Below are 16,506 nucleotides of genomic sequence, written 5' to 3'. Positions count from 1 at the left end.
AACCTTTTAAGTCCCAGGCCTCTGACCTCATCCAAGAAGGCAAATTAATATCTAATGCCTCCATTAAATGCGCCTTAGATGCAGCAGACACTGCTTCTAGAGCGGTCAATACTAGCGTCTTACTCAGACGACATGCCTGGCTCCGTATTTCCGGTTTTAAACCGGAGGTTCAAACCGCAATTCTAGCTCAACCTTTCAACCAAGAGCAGCTATTTGGCCCTGCAGTGGATACTGCATTAGAAAAAATGAAAAAGGATAATGAAACTGCCAAGTCTATGGGAGCACTGCAGTCTCATCAAAACCGGGGTTCCTTTCGTCGCTCCTTTTATAGAGGAGGCTCCAAAAACACATCAACTGAGACCACGTCCACCTTTAAAAATTCTGGACAAACATCCCCTAACAGAGGTTATTTCCGGGGAGGTTATAGGGGAAACAATAACAAAGGTCGAGGGCGGGGCAACAACAACAACACCCGCACCTCACCAGCCACCAAACAGTGACTTGCCACCACTCCCCCCAGACCATTCCACTCCGGTCGGGGGGCGACTCCAACAATTCCTGCCTGTCTGGACTTCCATCACCACAGACAGGTGGGTAAGACAAATTATCCAGTCTGGCTACTGCCTCGAACTCATACAATCCCCCCCAAACATACCGCCCAAACAACGTCCAATGTCCTCGCATCATCTCTCTCTCCTCAAACAAGAAGTTCAATCCCTGTTACAAAAACATGCGATAGAACCAGTCCCCCTTCAACATCAGGGAAAAGGGGTATATTCTCTATACTTCCTCATTCCCAAAAAGGACAAAACACTAAGGCCCATACTGGATCTCAGACTACTAAACCAGTATATACATTCGGATCATTTTCACATGACCACTCTCCAACAAGTCCTCCCACTTTTACAACAGGGAGACTTCCTCGCCACATTGGACCTCAAGGACGCATACTTTCACATCCCTATGCATCCCGCTCACAGAAAATATCTACGATTTGTGGTAGATGGGCAACACTATCAATTTACAGTTCTCCCATTCGGAGTAACAACAGCACCCAGAGTGTTCACCAAGTGCCTAGCAGTCGTGGCAGCGCATCTCAGAAGACAACAGATCCATGTCTTCCCCTATCTGGACGATTGGCTCATAAAAGCCAATACATACCAAAAATGCGTTCTCCACACTCATCGCACGATTCAAACTCTCCACAATTTGGGATTCACTATCAACTACCCCAAATCCCACCTACAACCTTCCCACTTACATCAGTATCTAGGAGCAACCATAGATACATCCAAAGCCATTGCCTATCCCAGCACAGCCAGGATAGCCAGTATACAAAATCTCATCTCTCAATTTCAAACTCATCCATCTCTTCCAGCAAGAGTGTTCATGCAGCTCCTAGGCATGATGGCGTCATGCATCTCCATAGTCCCACACGCACGACTTCAAATGCGTCCCTTACAGGAATGCTTAGCACAACAGTGGAACCAAGCTCACGGACAACTTACCGATCTGGTGTTGGTGGACAGTCGCTCACTTCGATCACTGAAATGGTGGAACACCATCAACCTGTCCAAAGGGAGACCGTTCTTAGAGCCTCTTCCACAAGTTGTGCTAACTACAGACGCATCTCTCACGGGGTGGGGAGCCCACCTCCTTCACCATACCACTCAGGGCAGATGGACCAGCCAACAAAAACTGCTCCACATCAACCACCTGGAACTCTTAGCAGTGTTCCTAGCACTAAAATCCTTTCAAATTCACCTAAAGAACAAAACTGTCCTCATACGCACAGACAACATGACGACAATGTATTATATACAGAAACAGGGAGGGACACACTCTCTCCAACTGTCCCAACTGGCACAGCAAATCTGGAGATGGGCAATTCCCCAGAACATCTACCTGTTAGCAGAACATCTCCCAGGGATCCACAATCAAGTGGCCGACCTCCTAAGTCGCCACACACAACAGATCCACGAATGGGAACTACACCCCAAGGTTCTACTCCCCTTCTTCCAAAAGTGGGGACAACCAGACATAGACCTGTTCGCCACTCCCGAAAACACAAAATGCCCAACCTTCGCCGCCAGGTTTCCACACCCACAGTCGAAGGGCAATGCCCTATGGATGAACTGGTCAGGCAGATTTGCGTACGCCTTTCCGCCTCTCCCACTAGTTCCATTTGTGGTACGCAAACTGAAACAACAGTCACTAACACTAATACTAGTGGCTCCCACTTGGGCACGTCAACCGTGGTTCACCACACTTCTGGAACTATCTTTAGTTCCACATCAAAAGCTACGCCTCTCCCCGGATCTATTAACCCAGAACCATGGAGAAATCAGACACCCAGATCCTCAAACACTGAACCTAGCGATCTGGCTCCTGAGATCCTAGAGTTCGGTTACCTCAATCTCCCTCCAGACTGTATGAATATCATAAAAGAAGCCAGACGCCCTACTACTAGAGCGTGTTATGCCGCTAAATGGAAACGATTTGCCATCTACTGCGCTAATAATGACATACATCCATTGGATGCTTCCATCCAAAACATCATTTGCTATCTACTACACTTGCAAAGATGCAATCTAGCGTATTCCTCTATACGTTTACACCTAGCAGCCTTGGCAGCCTACTTGCAAAATAGGCAACACCTGTCCCTTTTTAAGGTACCAGCCATCAAAGCGTTTATGGAAGGTCTCAAAAGAATTCTTCCCCCAAGATTGCCACCTGCACCAGTGTGGAATCTCAATGTGGTTCTAACAAGACTCATGGGTCCCCCATTTGAACCTATGCACAAATGTGAATTGCAATTCCTAACATGGAAGGTAGCCTTCCTTATCGCAATCACTTCCCTCCGCAGAGTAAGTGAAATACAAGCCCTTACACTCGAGGAACCTTTCTTACAACTACACCGTAACAAAGTGGTTCTTAGGACAAACCCTAAATTTCTTCCAAAAGTGATTTCCCCTTTCCACCTTAACCAATCAGTAGAACTACCGGTCTTCTTCCCAAATCCAGACTCGGTAGCTGAAAGGGCCCTACATACCTTAGATGTTAAAAGAGCCTTGCTTTATTACATCGACAGGACAAAACCTTTTCGAAAGACAAAACAACTCTTTGTTGCTTTCGCGCCACCACACAAAGGCAACCCGATCTCCAAATCAGGAATAGCCCGGTGGATAGTTAAATGCATCCAAATATGCTACCTCAAGGCTAAACGTACACTTACAGTTCCCCCTAGGGCGCACTCCACGCGTAAAATAGGGGCTTCTATGGCCTTCTTAGGCAATATTCCCTTAGAAGACATTTGCAAGGCAGCCACATGGTCTACCACGCATACCTTCACTAAACACTATTGTGTTGACGTGCAGGCCAAACAACAGGCCTCCGTGGGCCAGGCTGTCCTAAAAACTTTATTTCAAGCTGCTGCAACGGATACAGGCGACCACCGCTAAGGGGAGCACTGCTGTATAATCTATCCTCAGTGTGTGATCTGCAGCTCATATGCCTCGAACGGAATATGCTACTTACCAGTATGCATCTGTTCTTGGCATGTAGAGCTGCAGAGTCACACACGCCCGCCCGCCTCCCCGGGACCTGTATCTGTTCCAGCATCCGTCTTACTTAGACATTACACATGGACATCCTTTCTTTCTTTTCTATATACTCCATCTTTTCCCATCATGGCGAAAAACAATCTGCCGATGGAGTGGATGCCCATGCGCACTGTTGTCCAGGGGAGGAGTCACCAACCTCGTGACCAAAGGCTTCTTCCGAAGACAACAACAACCTGCAATCATCCGAGCCCAACACCAGATGGCGATCTTATCCTCAGTGTGTGACTCTGCAGCTCTACATGCCAAGAACAGATGCATACTGGTAAGTAGCATATTCCATTTGCTGCGAGCTGCTCCTGGCTGAAGCGGGATCCCAAAATGGCGGCTGTGATCGGAGGGAGCGACGCCGGCCGTTAGGGAGTCTGGGGAGCTCTGGTGCGACTGCTGGCTATCGCGGACTGGCTGCTTCGAGGGGAGAACGACCTGAGAGCCCCCGGGGTGGTGCGGCTGCGGGGCGGAGAGGACGGGCTCGCCTCGGCGGATGGACAGACAGATTGCATGTCCCCAAAATGGCGGATAGCGGGACGCCACCTTTCCTGCAGTAAGACTGCCTGCATCCAGGCCGCCCAGCTTGCATTCGGAGTCTGCTGGCGCGGGCTAAAGGTGCTGGGCGACCCGCCTGGCTGCGGCGGTTGATTGAGGCTTCATCCCTCTGCGCTGGGCTTGTGGCCGGCACTCCTGCGGGCCGCGTGGCGGAGGACCCTGCGGCTTGCGGGCGGCAGCCGCGCCTGGAGGGACTGGCGATTGCCGTGACTGCGATGGACCCCCGGAGACCCTAAGAAGAGGAGGGCATGAGTAGACTGTGGCTGGAGGCACCTGAGAGGGTGGCAATTCCAGGGTGTGACGAATGGAGAGTGCAGGCTCCCCCCTGGTGGATGCTGGCGGGCCCCTCGCTTGACTGAGCCGGGTGACACGGAGACTTCACTAGCGAGCGGTGCAGAGAGGGAGTGAGGTCGCTGTTCGCGGCTGGGTCGCGCGGGCACTGGGGTCCGCCTTGCGGTGCGAGAGGTGGGGGCTGCCATCCCTGGAGGTGCAGGCCCGTCCCACCTAAAGCCCGGGACCTGCTGCGCCGGAGGGCCACGGCGGCAGTACTGCGGATCCTTCTGTTTCTTACACCATCTTGAGGGCGAGCCCCCCTGCGCCTAGCTGAACTGTCTGACTGGCCGCTGGGCGGGCTGGAGCAGCTTCCGAGGGTGAATCCGGGCTGAAGCTGCTGGGACCCCTTGCTGCCAGGTACTTTGTGCGTGCGCTGCGGCGCCACCGTGCCCCCGTGGGGGCGAAGCGGCCCCATGCTTGTCTGGTAGGGGCGGGACCCACGACCCTTCTGCACGCACCGCTGTTCTCGCAACTCTACCTTGGAGGATGGGCAGAGTGTCCAGGAGCAAGAGATGTGAGGCTCTGCGGCCGTCCGAACCAGAACAACACTCGGATAGCGAGGGCGGTATGGCCGAGGGACGTGGTGGGGAGCAGCCCGGAGACCCCTCACTGGGAGACATTATGCAGGCCATCATATCCTCTCGGGAGGCATTGGAGGCGCGGATAGACACCATTGGGTCGGATCTCACTCTCCTGAAAGATGATCACCGGAAACTTAAAGAGAGGGTAGTGACCAACGAGACCACCATGAAGCCCATTCCGGATGCTGTCGCTGTCCTCCAAGGCTCACTGAAAGAGGTGGTGCATAGGGTTAAGGTCCTAGAGATGAGGGCTGAGGACAGCGAAGGGCGTTCAAGAAGGAACAACCTCCGCATAATTGGCGTTCCGGAACGAGAGGAGGGGGCTGATGCGGTGCAGTACCTGGAGAGCTGGCTGAGGGCAGCGGTGGCCCCGGAGGGGGTCTCCCCCTTCTATGCGCTGGAGCGGGCTCACAGGGTTCCGGCTCGCCCACCTGGGCCTGGTGCTCCCCCTCGTCCATTTGTGGTGCGGCTGTTGCCTTACCGGGATCGAGACTTTCTTCTGCAGAGGGCCCGCGAGAAACAGAACCTACAGATCGGGAATAGCAAGGTGATGATATTCCCGGACTATACTAGGGAGGTGCAGCGTCGGAGATCTTCCTTTCTGGCTGTCAAGCGGAAACTGCGCCAACTTCATCTTCCCTATGCGATGTTGTTCCCGGCCCGCCTTAGGGTAACCTCTGGGGAAAAGACGCACTTTTTCCTCACCCCGCAGGCCGCCTGGGACTGGCTGGACACCCGAGGTGACGCTGGGCCATGCTCACCACATCTGAACTCGCCTCGGCAGCGGTTGTCCCCCATTTCTCCCCCACGGATGCCTCTTTCTCCTGCTGATCGTCGGCGAGAACGAGACAGGGCGGTCTTGGCGGTGGCGACCATTAGCCGTGGGATTGGTGGTCTGGCTGGCGCTGACGTAGACTGCGAGAGAGACCGTTCTGTGAGCTCAGGGTCAAGTAGTGTCCGCGGGCTCTCTGATGTCGAACTTCCGGATGTCACTCCACAAACGGCGGATGAGGTGTTTGGCTAGATTGTTGGCCTGTCTTTTGGTGGGGAGCGGGTGGGCAGCCTCCTATGGGCTCTGGCCCCGGTGGACTACCTGATATCTGCTGGGGGTCTTGACTATCTCATGGGGCCCGATAGGATGGCCAGGTGTTGGCGGGGGGTGCCGGGGGGGGTTCTGGGGCCATCGGGAGCGGGACACGTACCTCCACCTTTTCTTAGTTTTGAGCATGACTGCCTTAATTTGGATGGGGGCCTGTTTTAGTGTGCCTGTCCTGGGGTGTGGGAGTTAGGTAGGGTTTAGGGTTTGGGACGAGGGGGGGGGGGTCAGACATGTCGCTCCAGGGAATCCGCGCGATCGATATATAGAGTATGGATCATGGGTACCTCCATAGGCATAAAAATTATGACCTGGAACGTCAGGGGCCTACATACGATGAACAGACACAAAATACACGCCTATCTGACAAGGAGGGGAGTCCAAATAGCCTTGCTTCAGGAAACTCACTTGACCAAGACTGAAGGGGCTGCACTACAGCGCCGCTGGGGGGGTCAGGTTTTCCACACTACGTACTCGCCCTTTGCGCGAGGGACATTGATATGGGTGCGAGTGGGGGTGCCCTTTCAATGTGTACGGCAGATAATTGACCCTGAGGGGTGTTTTGTGGTGGTGGTGGGGCGTCTGGAAGGCCGGGATATCACCCTGGCAAGTATATACGCCCCTAATGTAGATCAGCCGGCTTTGTTTACGCAGCTATCTCAGAAGCTGGCGCGGGTCTTGACTGGTTCTGTGTTGATGGGGGGAGACTTTAACTGCATCACTGATGTGACCCTGGATCGGTCTCATCCTCCCCTCCCTGATGCCTCCTCGCATAGAATAGCAGAAGCGCGCCTTGACTGGCAGCGGCGCTGGGAGCTGATGGACACCTGGAGGGCACAGCACCCAGGGGAGCAGGACTATTCTTATTTCTCGGTTCTACATGAGCTACATGTTAGGCTGGACTCCATTCTTTGTTCCCCAGATGTGCAGGGAGGCGTCACCCTGAGTGAATATTTAGCCAGGACAATATCTGATCACAATCCCCTCCTGGTATCACTGAATTTGCTGCGAGTTCGGTCCGCTATTCCCAGTTGGCGCCTTAGACCGGAGGTATTGGAAGACCAGGTCTTCTGAACTACAATAGGCACGGCCATCGAGGAATACTTCCAGACCAACACTAACACGACCGCTGGCATTCATAATGAGTGGGATGCTTTTAAAGTAGTGATAAGGGGTCGTTGTATTGGAGAGGCGGTTTGGGTTCGCAGAACCCTGTTGCAGGAAGTTCAAAGGGCAGACCAACAACTCCGTGAAGTGGAAAAGGAGAGACCTGAACGGGTGGAGGGGCAGGAGGGGCTCCTGGCGGCCAGGGAAGGTTTGGCGACCCAGGTAGAGCGCCTGCGCTGTTTTGATTATCGGGCGTACGCGGTGCGGGCGCATGCTGAGAGAGACAAATCTGGGGCTCTACTGGCATGGTTGGCCAACCCAGCGCGCAGGGGAACACCAATCTTGGAGCTGCGGGATGGAGATGGGGCAGTGCACTATGAGCAGCAGGCTATTAATGGCCAGTTCCTAGAATACTATACCGCCCTTTATCAAAGTCAATAAAACCCCCGGGTGCTGGAGGAGGCTGACTTCCTGGATATTGAACTCCCTCAGGTTGAGGCAGAAGAGGCGGAGAAACTGGGTAGAGACATGGAACTGGGGGAGATCCGGGGAGCAATAAAGCGGATGGCCAGGAATAAGACCCCCGGCACAGACGGGCTCCCCATAGAGTTTTATGCCTCATTTGTGGATCAGTTGGCCCCCCGCCTATTAGCTCTCTACAACAGGTCGCGGCGGGAGGGCTACTTGCCTCGTACAACCAGAGAAGCAATAATTGTACCACTTCTGAAGCAGGACAAACCAGCGTGGGATCGTGCTGCTTATCCCCCCCTCGCAATGCTTAATCTTGATTACAAGATTTTGAGCAGTATTCTGGCCGGCCGCCTCCTGACCCACATGACCACTCTGGTCCACACGGATCAGGCCGGGTTTATTCCTTCCCGGAATACGGCCATGAATGTTCGCCGCTTATGTCAATTGCTTCATAATTCAGTGTACTTCGGGGAAGAGGCTTGTGTTTTATCGATTGACATGGAGAAGGCATTCGATAGCTTGGAGTGGCCGTACTTGTTTCGAGTTCTTAGGGCGTTCGGTCTGGGCGAGGGATTTGTGGACTGGACGAGGATATTATACCACCTCTCGACTGCCAGGGTTCGCACGGGGGGGGGTGATATCAGAGGCCTGCAGTGTTGGCAGGGGGACGAGGTAGGGATGTCCACTGTCTCCCCTCCTGTTTGCGCTGGCGATAGAACCCCTGGCGGTGCATGCCCGATTGGGACGTTGTTTCCGGGAATTGGATGGGGGCGGCCAGGTTCATTGCATCGCCCTGTACGCGGATGATCTACTAATGTCCTCGACAATGCTGATGAGCCGCGGGGGGCCCGAGAGCTATTGGGCAGACTGGGCCGGGTGGCAGGTCTCAAGGTCTACTGGGATAAGACGTGCCTTTTCCCTATTCAGGGTGGTAGAGGGGCACCTCCAGGTGTTTCGGATGTGAGGTGTGAAAGCAGTTGCCTGACTTATCTAGGGGCCCGAATCTATCACGAGCCCTCTGACCTACTGGAAGGGAATATCGGAAGGGCGATGCGGACCGCCAAGAGCAATTTTGAATTCTGGGGGACCCTTCCCCTTTCAGTGGCGGGAAGGGTGGCACTGTTAAAGATGGTCACCCTACCACGCTTTCTGTATTACTTTGGCTCCCTCCCCCTATGGATACCGCGAAAGTATTTCACCCAGCTCCACGCTATGGCTTCGGGATTTTTATGGGGGCCTGGGAGGCGCAGAGTGGCGCTTACTACCATGCAGCGCCCTAGACTGGAGGCGGGATTTGCAACCCCTGACTTCGAGGCCTATTACCATGCAGCCCAATTTCAATGGTTTACTAAATGGATGGCCAGGGCACTGCAGCTGGAGGAGGACCGCGGGGGCTTGGGTCCGGACCTGCATCGGCTCTCTTGGACGCTTCTCCAGCTTCCCCTACGGGAGCGGGAGACCCCGAGGGAACTGTGGGTGATGCGACAGTGCTGGAATCAGGCGAGCAGGAGGGCTAAGATCCTCCGTATGCCCCGGGGATCCCGTTGAGGGTCTGCGAGGCTCTACCACATGGGGGGGATTGGCAGCGACTGCGAAGTTTGGGAGGAAATGGGGGTCACCACTATTGGAGACCTCTATGAGGATGGCGTGCTTTTGCCTTACCAGGACCTCTTGGAGCGGTTCGACCTGCCCCGACAGGACTTTCTTTTACATGCGGCAGTATCGGCAGCTATCCGGAAGCACTGGAAGAGGGGGATGGAGGAGCCCCCGACCTCTCTCCCCTGTCAATATGTGGTATATGCAGCGGGGATGATTTAAAGCGGTAACCTACCTCTACAGGCATCTTACTCAGGAGCTTAGGTCCCCTTTGGAGAGGCTACGGACCAAATGGGAGGCGGACCTTGGGATGCCTATTGAGGAGAGACCGTGGGAAGATCTGATGGAGCGGGCGTGGAAATGCTCTAGAAATGCGAGATTTCAGCTGATTCAGTTTTATGTCTTTCAGAGGGCGTACCTCACCCCGCACAAAATTTAATGAATTTTTTGGATCACGCACTGTCTGCCCCCGCTGCCAATCAGAAAATGCTGAGTTTTTGCATATGTTTTGGGAGTGCCCATTATTGCATGAGTATTGGGGGAGGTAACGGCTAAATTGGGCGACACGACGGATAGGAGCATTGATCAGACCCCGGGGTTTTGCTTACTTCACTGGTTTCCCCACACTGCCCGTAACAAGGTGACTAGTAAATTTATTGACTTGGGACTAGTCCTAGCTAAGCGAGAAATTACCAGTCATTGGAAAGCGGCCACGACACCCAACGCTGTGCGCTGGCTGCGAGAATTTACAAAGTGGGCCGACTGCGAGGGGACTCTCAGACTTCAAATGGCCCAGAGAGCCGATAATGACAAAATGTTGACTGCAGCCAGAGCGTGGGTGGCGTTGGTGGACCTGCTTAAGACATCGGCAGCTGACCCTGACTGATCTCCCTCACGACACCACTAGAACACACGCAGGGCTGACCGGCCCTTCCCGAGCGGGCGGCAGGGTTGGAGGATGGCGGGTTTGAGTGGCAACTACTGTTTGTTCGCCCCCTGACAGTACGATACCAGTGGTCCAATCAGCGGGGCTCATTAGTGATGCTGAAAGTTAGCGGAGGGTGCGACATGTCTGGCAGTGGGGGGGGAATTGGAGGGGCTGGGGGTGGGCAGAGGGGGTTTTGTTACCTTGTTACTTATTGTGGAGGCTTGCAGCGAGGCCTCGTAGGACACTTTTGCCTGGATACCCTAGATGGGACTATAGGCCGTGCCTAACCTGACACTGTTGACGAAGAGATGGGGTTGCAGGGCCGACGGGGGAAACGGGGATCGGGGTAGTGATGCTCCTTCTAGGGGGCTTTGATATCGCAGGGGTAGGATGGGATAGAGACATGGGGGTCCAAGGAATGACCCTGTCTTATGATGGGGATGGCAGAGAGATATCGATATTGTGGAATTGGGTCGGGGGAACTGGACAGGGGCCCTAGAGGGGATGGTTTATTTAGGCACGGCCCAACTTGTTGTAGTCATTGAGATGTTTACTATCTTATTGTAATAAACTTGCAATAAAGTTTGTTTAAAAAAAAATTAGTCACAAGGGCCCAATCAAACCATTTAAATGACTTTAAAATGTTGCAACATGTCGACTAAGAACTAGAATGGTGGGATACTAACTTCCCTTTCACAAAGGTATAGGTATTCCGGTCTTCAAAAACAAACCCAAAGGCAATAAAATATACACTTTTTTTCCAAGACAATTGTATTTCCAATAACATAGGTACCTCCAATCCCTACCACAAAATGTTATGTGCTCCCATTCGAGTGGTTAAGCCCCTCGGGACAGAACCAATGTCTGGATGTAGAGCCCAATGAGGAATCATGCCACTAATTGTGAGTGAGGTCTGCTCCGTTCAGCAACTCGTATTTGTGATCTAAGCATACACTCATGGCAAGCTACGCTGTAAGACTGTAAAAGCTGAGCTTTACTCTAATTTGATCTTCCTCTGTCCACCATAGGTTTATGGCATCATGTAAGGCGTTTTTACAGCGTGCTGGACCAATGGATCAATGGTGGTGGAAAATCCATCCTCAAAGGATTTCACCTGACTCACTTAATGATGGGATGCCTTCAGAAGTATCACCGCTAGACACTTGCCTGGGAGAATTTAGACATTTACACCCCAGATATGCTGGCGGCAGATATTGCTGACCTACTTGAGCTTCCCGACAACTTGCCTTACCTCAGGGATTCAGTTAGGTTCACAGCACTTGTCAGGCTAAATCTTGCTCCCAGTGTGAGAAGAACCATATGGGGAAAGAAAGACCAAGAGACTTCATTTCAAAATCAAGCAGACTGTGGGTTTCCACCAATGCACAAATTCTGCCTGAGGTACCAGTTCCCATTGGACAGGTGATCGACTTACATCACTGAACTAAATTCCTCGGTTAAAACTCAACAACTAAACTGACAACAAAAGTCTGACACCTTCAAACTAATTAAAATCGACACTGATACCAAATACATTCAAGAGACAGAGTAGAGCATCCAGACTGTTGGTGTGTAGGCTTTGAGTGGATTGGAGTATCAGATCGTTTGTATTTCCCAAAGGTTGTTGGGGTTTATTGTGAATTGTTCTACTTTGCAACCAGTTGTAACATTTTAAGAATTCATCATCCTGTCCTCCAGTCCTGACGTATTTCTAGTCACAAAAATAATTCCAAATCAGCGTCGCTGATGTATGTTGTACCCAAAAGTGGCAAAAGCATAGTTTATGTGGTATAGTGAAGAAAGGTTATTGGATTATCTTACCAACGACTTTAATTTGAGAAGAATATTTTCAGAAAAACACATAACCAGAGCTAACCGTCCAAAGTCATGAACGGGCTAAACGGTTTTTAATGGCTGTTTGGCAATTGCTTATTTGAACTGGTCACCCTGCTAAAAGCTTAAGAGCTAATGATTGCAAATTCGTCTTCTTGGTGATCATTTGCAATGATGGGGAGATAGAAGCTGCAAAAATATTTTTTCATAGGGTTGAAAGGTAAATTGTCACACTCTGATGTTTGTCAGTACTGCAAATCGTTTGTTTTATAGTATGGAGAAAGATCTTGGAGGTTTCTCGCCTCCGTTGCCCTCAATAAAATGAAAATACTCTTATCCTTCTAGTTATTAAATATTGTGAAATGTCAGTGCCTTTCTGTTTTGCACCCTTGAAGACCAAAACCTTTTTCGTGACTAAAATGTTGGGCCATCACAGCTTAGATTTAAAATAGGATCTAATATTGGATCATAGTCTTAAAACTCTAGCATATTAAACCCCTAAAAATCTTTTTTAAAAATTGTTAAAGCGACAGATAAGAGTCCATGCATTTCTGCACATAAAAACTAACCAACCCGTGTTTATTAAGTCAATAAGAATCTAAAACTAGAGACTAGTGGAAAAGGGAAATAAGGGATGCCATTCATTGCTATGGCAATAAATATATTGCCAGTCCCAGTTGCACAAGTGGGACTTTGCCATTAATGCAGAAACAAGACATAAGCTTGAAGTCCGTAACTGGCAGATTCAAATAAAGTGCCGCTCTTGGCAGTGATTTTTGTACTAGTAGAGAAAGGAAATGGTCACAGACACTTTGAATGGTATACATATTTTTTTGATTTGATAGCTAAAATGTTGGAAATGTTTGACTGAACCTTTTAAAATGTGAATGATTTAACAAGAACATTTTATGTTTACTGGTAATATGTTTATGCAATTCAATAAAATCCTATGAACTTTTTTTATGGGGTCGGAGGTGGTACCTGCGCTCAATGATGCACAGAGCACAGGAACCGCCTGTCCAGTCACTGACACTTCTTGGTATAGGTATTTGTAGTCTAGTAATGGCGATAAGGAGATCATACTCCGTTCTGAAACATCTCTTGTAAATGCTGTATATTTGTTTTTATTTTGCTGTTTGTCGCTGCAGTGCGTTAGTGGTGGAAATCTTTTAAGTGTTTACATATTTCTTTTGCAAAAAGTTCATATTTATGCTACTAATGCTTGCTAGAAATCAAAACCAGCCGTCCAGTCCTTAGTCACATTACTTAGAAATAGATAAGGTGCATACTATATACTTCAGCTATCCAGCCTATGTTAAGTGCAAAGGAAACTAATTCAGGATAGCAAAATAAAATATTGTGGCACTAAACCAAGTTATTTCCATTTATAGTTGACTTCATTGTTATCAAACCAATAAAGAACTATAGTTGTGATATGAGCAGTTCATTTTCAAAATACTGGAAGCCAAGAACACCTTTAGATGTTGGACATAGAGGTGCAGGAAACTCAACCACAACCACACAGTAAGTTATTATTCAAACATTCATATGCTGTGCATGAACTAGTGAACAATAGTTTAATGTGATTTGCAGTTCTTAAGTGCACTGTAACCTTACGTTCTTGAATAACTAAATGATTTTTAATTTTCACTGGATTAGCGTGCAATTTGTGGGTATTCTGTGTGTTCACTAGTTAACAGACCTCCACTATATGTTTTAGACTGAACTTTGTGCTTTCTAGTTGATACAAAAAGGTTCGGACCAAAAAATTCCAAACTCCCTATGCTTAATTTCGCTGATACAAATGTCAGTGAAATTCCCATAGAAAACTAATGGTTCGAGGCATATGAGCTGCAGATCACACACTTGGGATAAGATCGCCATCTGGTGTTGGGCTCGGATGATTGCAGGTTGTTGTTGTCTTCGGAAGAAGCCTTTTGGTCACGAGATAGGTGACTCCTCCTCTGGACAACAGTGCGCATGGGCATCCACTCCATCCTCAGATTGTTTTTTTCCGCCATTGGGTTCGGATGAACTTTTCCACTCCGGGTGAAAACTTCTGAAAATCCAGCTTTCTAAACCAACAACATTTACAACTCGACGTCGAAGTCCAATCGGACCGGTTCCGGATACGGCTCATGGAAAGGACACCTTTTAAAAAATGCCCCCAATGTGGAGCAAAGTTCCCCCACAGTGACCACCACGAGGTCTGCAACCTGTGCCTCTCGCCGGAACATAACAAATCCAACTGTCCAGCCTGCGCCGCATTCTGTTCCAAGAAAACCATCCGGGACCGAAGAGCTCGACGCCATATCATTGCCAGACCAGCTCCAGAACCAGAGGACATCTTTGCTCAGGATGTCCCGGAAGACGACTCCGAAGACCTCCAAATCGTATCCGAAGCGGAAGATTCTGATGACCTCATCACTCCGGGTCAACGAGTGAGTACCAGTACCCCTACCCCAACCTCCCCAAAAAAGACATTGGTCAAGACTCCGCAAGCTGGCCCCAGTCGCGACCGAAAATCGTCTTCAGAAGCCCCGCCCTCGGGCCCGGCACCAAAGAAATATAAGCCTGCAGGTGGCTCGGGCTTGAGCAAACCTCATGTTATTGTGCCCACAATACCTTCGGCACCGAAGACTCAACCCCTCTCGACACCAAAGCAGGCCCTGAGACCATCGAGGCCGAAATCTCCACCGGCACCAAAACGTTCTTTGGCACCGAAACCATCCTCGGTACCGAAAAAAGTCCACAAAGACTCTACCGATCACCTAAAACACAGATCGGAACCGAAAAAGTCGGCGCCAAAGCCACTTTCGGACAATGAAGAACGTTTTCGCCCGGATCCCACGCAAAAAAGGATTTATATCAATCCAAAAACCGGACATGTCACCGCTGTGCCATACAAGAAAAGGAAGCTGGACACAACACCTCCTCCAGCTCCCGTAAAGAAGAAGGACTTTGCCACCTCACCCATTCGTCCTTCCTCTCCTGTATTACCTCTCATCCCACCCCCTCTGCCCCCACCTCCTTCTCCTCTACCATCTCCTTCACATACACCACCTCCGCAGGATGATGATGATGATTTAGGGGGAGGGGGGACCCGGATGACCTTAATGATCCTACTGATCGTAATGATCCTTTCACACTCCCGGATACGGCACCCTTAGATGATTGGGCTTACCCTTTACCTGATATTCCTGATCCCACTACATACCCCTCCAAACCCTCCCCTCCTGATGACCATTTAGGGTTTGGACAGCTGATAAACAGAGCGGCACTGTTCCATGGCGTCACCATGCACTCAGATACACCTGAAGAGGACTTTCTCCTCGACACATTTGAGCAGTCGCAAAAATCAGTTCAGATCTTGCCCATGATTAAGGGAGTGATAAAACACGCCACTGAGGTTTTTGAAGGCCCTGTTAGAGCTAGGGTTCTTAACCCCCGCATTGAAAAAAAATATAGACCGGCCCCACAGGATCCCGCGTACATTAAGGCACAGCTCCCTCTAGGCTCTTTAGTCGTTTCAAACGCAAGAAAGCGGGCTAACTCCCAAACAACAGGAGACACACCGCCCCCAGACAGAGTCCAAGCTCTTAGAGGCCTCGGGCAAGAGGGTTGCAGCACAAGCTGCTAACCACTGGCGTATTGCCAACACATAAGCCCTATTAGCCCGATATGATAGGGCTCATTATGATCAGCTAGAAGATCTTTTACAACACCTGCCTGATCAGAACAAATCCCAGGCCAATGACCTCATCCAAAAGGGAAAACTGATATCTAATGCCTCAATCAAATGTGCACTAGACGCAGCGGACACTGCCTCTAGGGCGGTCAACACAAGCGTATTACTTAGACGCCACGCATGGCTACGTATTTCCGGCTTTAAGCCGGAAGTACAAACAACCATTCTTGCTCAACCATTCAATCAGGAGCAACTATTTGGACCAGCAGTCGACACTGCACTAGAGAAAATGAAGAAAGATAACGAGACTGCCAAATCAATGGGAGCATTACAGTCTCCACAACCCCGAGGCTCCTTTTGACGGTCCTTTTATAGGGGAGCCTCCAAAAATGTGGGAACAGACACCTCTTCCACTTTCAAAACCTCCGCACAAACATCCCCTAACAGAGGATATTTTAGAGGAGGATACAGGGGAAACAATACCAAGGGCCGAGGACGGGGCAACACCAACACCCGCACCTCTCCAGCCACTAAACAGTGACTTGCCCCCATTCCCCCCAGACCATTCAACTCCGGTCGGGGGCAGACTCCTACCTGTCTGGAATTCCATCACAACAGACAAGTGGGTAAGACAAATTATCCTGTCTGGCTACTGCCTCGAACTCACAAACACCCCCCCCACACATACCACCCAAACACCGTCCAAT

The 16,506-nt window shown here is 50.5% G+C and overlaps 1 protein-coding gene across 2 annotated transcripts in view; it reads left to right on the top strand.

Moving 5' to 3' along the window:
* GPCPD1 (glycerophosphocholine phosphodiesterase 1) overlaps nucleotides 1-16,506 on the top strand; it is a 701,876-nt gene that overhangs the window by 272,957 nt on the left and 412,413 nt on the right. For both annotated transcript variants that reach the window (XM_085612626.1, XM_085612627.1), the window contains exon 10: nucleotides 13,503-13,635. In XM_085612626.1, the coding sequence (XP_085468752.1) occupies nucleotides 13,503-13,635 (133 nt within the window). The remainder of the gene's footprint in view (nucleotides 1-13,502; nucleotides 13,636-16,506) is intronic.

Source organism: Triturus cristatus, chromosome 6, assembly GCF_964204655.1.
Source record: "Triturus cristatus chromosome 6, aTriCri1.1, whole genome shotgun sequence".
In the NCBI taxonomy this organism is placed as follows: domain Eukaryota; kingdom Metazoa; phylum Chordata; class Amphibia; order Caudata; family Salamandridae; genus Triturus; species Triturus cristatus.
The sequence above is the reverse complement of the archived record's forward strand: the minus strand, read 5'-3'. Positions and strand labels throughout refer to the sequence as shown.